Raw genomic sequence first — 7,500 nt, 5'->3', positions numbered from 1 at the left:
TCTCCCACTTTTCTCCATTTTCTTTAACCATTTCTTGTTCCTGATCCAATAGCCTTACATTTATCTCTCGCAACACCCCATTAATGTATAAATTGAACAGCCAGGGCGACATAACACATCCCTGACGAAGTCCCACCTTTACTTCAAACCACTCACTCTCTCCATTTCTAATCCTGACACAAGCTCTACTACTCTCATAAAAACTCTTGACAGCTCCCAAAAGCTTTCCTCCTATCCCATAAATCTGCATAACCTCCCACAGTGCCTTTCTGTCTACCCTATCATAAGCCTTTTCCAGATCCATAAAAGCCCAAAATAAATCCTTCCCCTTTCCTATAGCTTTCTCACATATCTGTCTTACCACAAAGCTTGTTTAGTTCTACTTTTTCTATTTCGTCTCTCCTGCTTTAAATCTGCATGACCATTCTTCTTTTAATTACGTCATTTGTAGCATTCCGGGCATGGATGAAGAGGAGATCACCGGAAACAAGACTGGAATATCAAACAGGAAAAGAAGATTGTGAAGAAGCAGTTTTGGGAGAGACTTGGGGAGCAACTTGAGAATGATTTTTACCAGTGGAAAGAAACTGCTCTATGGGCTTGCTAAGAGCTATCGCATGGAAAGCAAGGAGCCTTGCCACCAAACTGGAGAAAGACCTGTAGGAAGATCGCGAATGAGGTGGAGGACAAACATAGAGAGGGCCGTCGAGAAGAGAGGTACCAACATGGAAGAAGTTGAAGGAACAAACGCATACGAAGACAGAACCCAATGGAGAAGATTCCTCTGGCGCAATAACTGACAGAACGTAGCAGTCTAACAGGAGGAGGGTGAGCAGGTGTGAGCAGGTGTGAGCAGGTGAGCATTTGTAGCTTTGGAGTATTTGTTTTCTCTAATACTTTTTGTACTTTCTCCTTCCTCTGCCGATTCCCTAATAATATTCACTAAATTCAAATTCATATCTTCGACGGCGTCCTCGTTAGTTCTTGGAGCTTCAAATCTATTTATAATTTCTAACTGAATTTTCTTATTATTATCCTTGATATATCTAGACTTTGCAAAAGCTTTTGATACCGTCCCCCACGAAAGACTACTTACTCGATTAGTTTCACACGGAATAAGTGGTAGCCTATTAAGTTGAACTAGTAATCGGTTGAATGATCGAAAACAGAGAGATGTTTTAAATGGAAAAACTTCTGGATGGAAATTTTTTACAAGTGGAGTTCCCCAGTGTTCTGTTCTTGGCCCACTTCTATTCATAGTATATATAAATGATATAGACCACGGACTAAAATCTACTGTTTCCAAATTTGCTGATGATACAAAACTGTGCGGAATGGCAAATGATCACTTAAACCAATTAGATATTCAAGAAGATTTAGATAAATTACAGCAATGGTCTGAAAAGTGGCTAATGAAATTTAACACAAGTAAGTGCAAGGTAATGCACATAGGTAAAAATAACAGTAAGTACGATTATAAGTTATTTGGAAATTCGTTAACAAAAGTGGATAGTGAAAAGGATCTCGGCGTAATTATCAGTAATGATCTCAAATCGTCCAAACAGTGTATTTCAGCTTCTGAGAAACTAATTAAAATTCTAGGACTGATTGCGCGATCTTTTGACTTCAAGCTATATAAATTGTTAGTTCGTCCACATTTGGAATATGCTGTTTCCGTATAAGGACAACGGTGAGCCACAAAACTGATTCCAAATATCAAAAATAGATTATACGAAAATCGACTAAAACATATGAATCTGTTTTCCTTAAAAAAGCGTAGACTTGATACAGGTCTTCAAGATTCTAAAGGGAATTGACAACATCAAAAGTGACCAAATTTTCACACTGAATGAGAATCCGACAAGAAACAATGGTCTCAAACCGTCCGGAAAAAGATTTAATTTGAAGTCGGTAGAAACAACTTCGCCAGCCGTGTAGTTAATGAGTGGAATAAACTTCCTGTAGAGGCAGTGCAATGCAGTTCAGTTCGAAGCTTTAAGAATCATTTAGATAAATACCTAAGCGAGATGCTGTAATGACTATATTATTTGTTTATTTGTTTTGTTATCATTTGTCTGTTTATCATTATTTGATTGGTTCTCATTTATTATTAGTTATATGTCAATTTATTATTATTTACTATTTACATGCTTGTTTATTATTTAACTAAACCTATCCATTTATTTATGTATTATATTTATTATTTACATTATTGTAGTTTTATTTATTCATTTATCTATTTATCATTATTATGATTTTTTTCACATCCGACCTAGATATGGACCAAAAGGTCTCCTGTCGGCATGCTCCGCCCTTATCATCCTTTGTAAGTATACGAGGAAATAGTAGGGGAATTTTAATGCTTGACGTTTCGACCCTTAGGGTCGTGGTCACAAAGCTTTGTGATCAAGACCCTAAGGGTCGAAACGTCAAACATTAGAATTCCCCTAATATTTCCTCGTATACTTCCTCCACCTTCATTCTCATATATATGTATGTATGTATGTATGTATATATATATATATATATATATATATATATATATGTATATATATATAATATATGTATATATATATATATATATATATATCACACACACACACACACACACACACACACACACACACACACACACACACACACACACACACACACACACACACACACACACACACACACACACACACATATATATATATATATATATATATATATATATATATATATATATAGAGAATAAACGACAAATGAGAGTTTGGGTGGTGGAAGTAAAACGAAGATGAATTCGGAATAGATTTCATTCTTACGTTACGACTAACTTGGTCTCCTTCAGAGAGTTGTCTAAAGAAGGTTTTATGTCATATTTTATATCTGCAGGATGAGGAGCAAAGCTAAGGAAATCCACAGTAGGACAACTGCACCACAAAGCCGAAGTGAGAAGAAATACACATACGTAACCGTTCCCAACGCCCTTAACACCGAGAACATTGATCGACTCCTCATGAAAGATGGACTGAAAGCGGCCAAGGTCTCCTCTAAAAAATAGCAAAAATTGTTAAAAGACAAGAAAAAAGTCCTATCAATGAATTAAGTGTTGTGTATGAGATTCCTTGTCATGGATGCCCGGCTTCCGAGCACACAGGACATTCATCTCTTTCATTCAGCATAAAGATTTGTTTGGCCACCTTCCCCATTAGAAAGAGGTCAAAGTCCTCAGAAAGGGTTATGAAAAGAAGACAAGAAAATTATTGAGGATGCGTATATAAACGTCAATAAAAATAATAATGGAAAAGAAGGATTTATCTGGTTATCAAAGGTGGCAAGTGTCCTTATACATCACTCGCTCGGACACTAGACAATTGCCCACCGCCCGGGCGCTGTGACCTAACCGAAAGGCCCCTCAGGAATGATATAAAATGTGACATAAAACCTTCTGTAGACAACTCTCTGAAGAAGATCAATTTGGTCGTAAAGTAAGATTGAAGTCTATTCCGAAAACATCTTCGTTTTACTTCTGTCACGTGAGTCACGTGACGAGACTTGGGCGCGGAAGCCTCATCATCCACTGATCACGTGATACGTGATTTGGCCGAAACGAAGCAAGGAGTGGTGGTGACCCAGCACACCTGACTCGGTCGAAGGTGGCGTGAGGTCATCTTGGTTTCAGTGTTGCCAACTGTCCCTACGAGGTCTACTGCTGTGCGCATGCGCAGATCCATGCCCTTCCACTCTCCCTCACCCTCCCGGACGTGCAAAGGAAGGGCATGGAGAACCTGGAAGGCACTTCTTTTCCGACGCTCGTCGTCGTCGAAGGACAAGAGAGACCTGTCTGCTTGCCGAGCAGGCCACTTCAGTCTCTTTCTCCCCACCAGGGAAGTTACAATTTGTTTTTATAATTTATCTTTTGTGTAAGCTTAATTTTTGCCTGTGTTAATCCGATTAAACACATTTTGTTGGTGTGTCGTGTGTTTCTCTCGCCTTCTCAAATTTTCCCCGAGTATTACCGTTCGAACCTATTTGACAGTGGCGCCACGAACAGGGACTCGGTTGAGAGAGAGAGAAATACAGAACTGCGGGACAAGTGAAGTGTGCATGATTAGTATTAAGTACGTCCACGCAGTTATCGGATTAACTCAGCGCTCATCATGGCAGGTAGTGAAGGTACTTTCAGGACCGCCCAAGCGATCATAGAGGAGGCCAAGGAAGGGTTAGGAATGACCGACCCGGCCGAGATCGCTGAATACGTGAAATCACAACAGGCTTTGGAAAGACAGGACAGGCAATGGGCGCGCGAGGAGGCCGCTAGGACTCACGAGCAGGAAATGGCTAGGCTTAGCATGGAGGAAGCCGCGCGGGTTAGGAATCACGAGCTAGAACGGGCGAGACACGAGTGCAACGGTCAGAACGAGAGCCAGGGTACGTCTTTCATGCCCGCAGCCGCGAATTTAGAGAGGTATTCGGAAGGGGAATGTATTGAAACATTCATGGAGAGATTCCAGGACATAGCAGGTAGGATGAAATGGTCCGAAGACGCCAAAGCCATCCAATTCATGAGCCTTTTCTCCGGAAGGCCACTAGATATATTGATGAGTGTGCCATCGAAGGACAGAACGCACGACTCTATGAGGCAGGCGCTGATTCAAGCGTATGGCGTGTCCAGTGAGGACGCCCGCAGGCAATTTTTCGAAGCAGAAATGCTCGAATATGAGACGGCATCACAATATGCTAGTCGCTTGGCGAGCCGCCTAGGGCTCTGGATTGGAAAAGATGGAGCAGAGAAGACGTTCTTGGGCCTAGTGGATCTTTTGGTGAGGACCCAGTTCGAGAAGGCTTGTAGTCCTCAATTAGTTGCGCAGCTTAGGTTAGATAAGGTGACTAGCATAGAGGATGTGTGCACTAAGGCCGAAGCACACTATGCAGCGTACGGGAGAAATACCTTTAGGAGAGAACAGAGTAAGGGAATAGGTGGTGCTGGTGAGGTAAGTCAGTCACGTGAATGGTATAGGCAGCAGGTAGCCGACAGGAGCGGCATGAATAGGGCTAAGTCTGGCTCATGGACGGCGCCACGAGGTCGTCCCCAACAAGATGGTGGAATGCGAGCCAAAGGGCGCGAACAGCCAGCGCAGAGTTGGAGGATAAGTGCGGGCATGACCGCTGCCAATCTGGTGAGTACCCAGGACGACTCCATGAGCACGAATCAAGGTCAGACCAGTAACGAGCGTCCCATCCTTGCCGGGAGCTCGCCACGTTCGTGGGCAGAAGGTTCTCCTGACATTGTAACAGGAGGCTGCCGCGAGACGCACCGGTTATGACTAGAAGGCCAGGAAGGACTTAACATTTGGTTAGGCCTGGTGAATGGCGAGGAGGCACATGTAATGAGAGATTCGGGCTGCACAGGGTGCATCGTGAGAAGGCAACTGGTTAGACCCGAGCAGTATACGGGTAAGAAAATTAAGTGCAGCATGGCAGACGGTTCCACTACCGTCGTGCCCGAGGCTACCGTGCACGTGGAGTCGGCCATATACACTGGTTGGGTAGAAGCGGCGGTCATGCGGAATCCCATAAGTGATTGCGTGATTGGCAATATCCCCGGGGCGCGTAATACGAGCACCGTAGAAGCAGGAACGCAGACCACCGCGGCCGTAGTAACCCGCGCAATGGTGAGAAACCTTTCTGCTGCGGTGCCTCTGGCTGTGCCTGAGATGCAGGAGTTAATAGATTCGAAGGAAGTTCAGGATAGGCAGCTAGACGATCCCTCGTTAGAAACCGTACGTAGGAAACTTCAGGATGGTACCGTACGGCGAGTGGGTCAAAGTGTTATGACTTATGTAAGGAAGGCAGGAAGAATGTATAGGAAGGTTGAGACAAGTCAAGAGATTAAACACCAATTCATAGTACCAGAGCGGTATAGGCAGGCAGTATTTAAGCTTGGACACGAGGCAGCATTAGCAGGTCACATGGGATACCATAAGACCCTCAATAGGATCAGCAAGGATTTCTTTTGGCCGGGTATGGCCACAGATATATCCCGTTGGACAAAATCATGCGATACGTGCCAGAAAACCACAGACCGGGGCAGAGTTAAGCCTGCTCCCTTGCAACAGCTGCCCATCATAGCCACGCCATTCGAACGCGTCGCGGTCGATATCGTGGGTCCCATTAAGCCCCGATCGCGAGAAGGCTATAAATATATATTGACGCTAGTCGATTTTGCTACTCGTTGGCCGGAGGCCGTAGCTCTTAAGAACATAGAGAGCATCACTGTAGCGGAGGCATTGCTGGGAATTTTCAGCAGGATAGGGGTGCCCAAGGAAATCCTTAGTGATAGAGGAACCCAGTTCACCTCGGGAATGATGAACGAGTTCTTACGGTTGCTTTCGATCCAAGGCATCCGAACTACGCCGTACCACCCCCAATGCAATGGTCTGTGCGAGAGATTCAACGGCACGTTGAAAAAGATGCTAAGGAGGATGGCGAGCGAACAACCTAAGGAGTGGCCTAGGTTTGTCGCACCCTTGCTCTTCGCATACCGCGAAGCTCCTCAGAGTAGCTTGAAGCACTCCCCCTTTGAACTGATTTATGGGAGGCAAGTCAGGGGGCCCCTCCAGATGTTGCGTGAGCTGTGGGACGGCAGTGTTCCCGATCCCGTGGTTAGCTCTACGTATGAGTATGTGCTCAACTTAACAGATAGGCTCCAGGCCACGTGTGAACTTGCTAAGGAGGAGCTGGTTAAGGCCAGGGAGGTCCAAAGGTCCTACTTTGATAGGAAGGCCGAGCTGAGAGAATTTCTGCCAGGGGACAAGTGCCTGCTATTAATGCCTACGTCCCATAATAAGTTGTTGGCCACCTGGCGTGGGCCCTACGAAGTAGTTGCCAGGAATTCCGTGGTCAACTACACCATACAGGTGGGCCACCATAAGACTAAGCGCTTCCACGTGAACATGCTTAAGCGCTATATAGAGCCCCAGCAGGCCGTAGCTAGTATGAATGTAGGAAAGGAAAGAGTGACAGGACATAGGACATCTGAGCAGCTAGGATGCCTGCGCTTAGTTAGGAAACAGTTCCAGGACGAGGTGAGAGAGCTAGTAGGCTGTGCTACCGTCATTTCGGAGGAAGGTGAGAATGATGTAGGCCCCGAGACAGCGCAAGCCAGGCAAAACGAGACATGGAAAGATGTAACGGTAAGTGACCGCCTGGAAAGCGGGCAAAAGGACGAAGCTGTGTCCTTATGCAGGGAGTTCGGCCACGTTTTTAGCGACAAGCCGGGGCAAGCCCAAGTGGAGCCCCACCGCATTGAGTTAATCAATGAATTCCCTCTTAAGACTAAGCCCTATTCTATACCCCTCAGACTCGTGGACGACGTCAAGGCAGAAATAAACGCAATGGTCGAAGCGGGAATAATTGAAAGGTCGACTTCCCCGTATTGCAGTCCCGTAGTGGTGGTTGGTAAGAAGACCGGAGGAGTACGGCTGTGTGGGGATTACAGGAAGGTGAATTCTA

General features: G+C 45.0%; 1 protein-coding gene across 1 annotated transcript in view; it reads left to right on the top strand.

Annotated features, from left to right (window-relative positions):
• The window catches only part of LOC143032633 (uncharacterized), a 49,443-nt gene that overhangs the window by 16,940 nt on the left and 25,003 nt on the right, over positions 1–7,500 (top strand). The window contains exons 10-12 of the mRNA XM_076197510.1: positions 2,878–3,045; positions 4,121–5,202; positions 5,347–7,500. The exon at positions 5,347–7,500 is cut by the window's right edge and continues 605 nt beyond it. Of these exons, the coding sequence (XP_076053625.1) occupies positions 2,878–3,045; positions 4,121–5,202; positions 5,347–7,500 (3,404 nt within the window). The remainder of the gene's footprint in view (positions 1–2,877; positions 3,046–4,120; positions 5,203–5,346) is intronic.

Source organism: Oratosquilla oratoria, chromosome 14 (assembly GCF_046742065.1).
Source record: "Oratosquilla oratoria isolate Oo_2021 chromosome 14, ASM4674206v1, whole genome shotgun sequence".
NCBI lineage: Eukaryota > Metazoa > Arthropoda > Malacostraca > Stomatopoda > Squillidae > Oratosquilla > Oratosquilla oratoria.
This window is presented reverse-complemented; position numbering and strand designations above follow the sequence as displayed.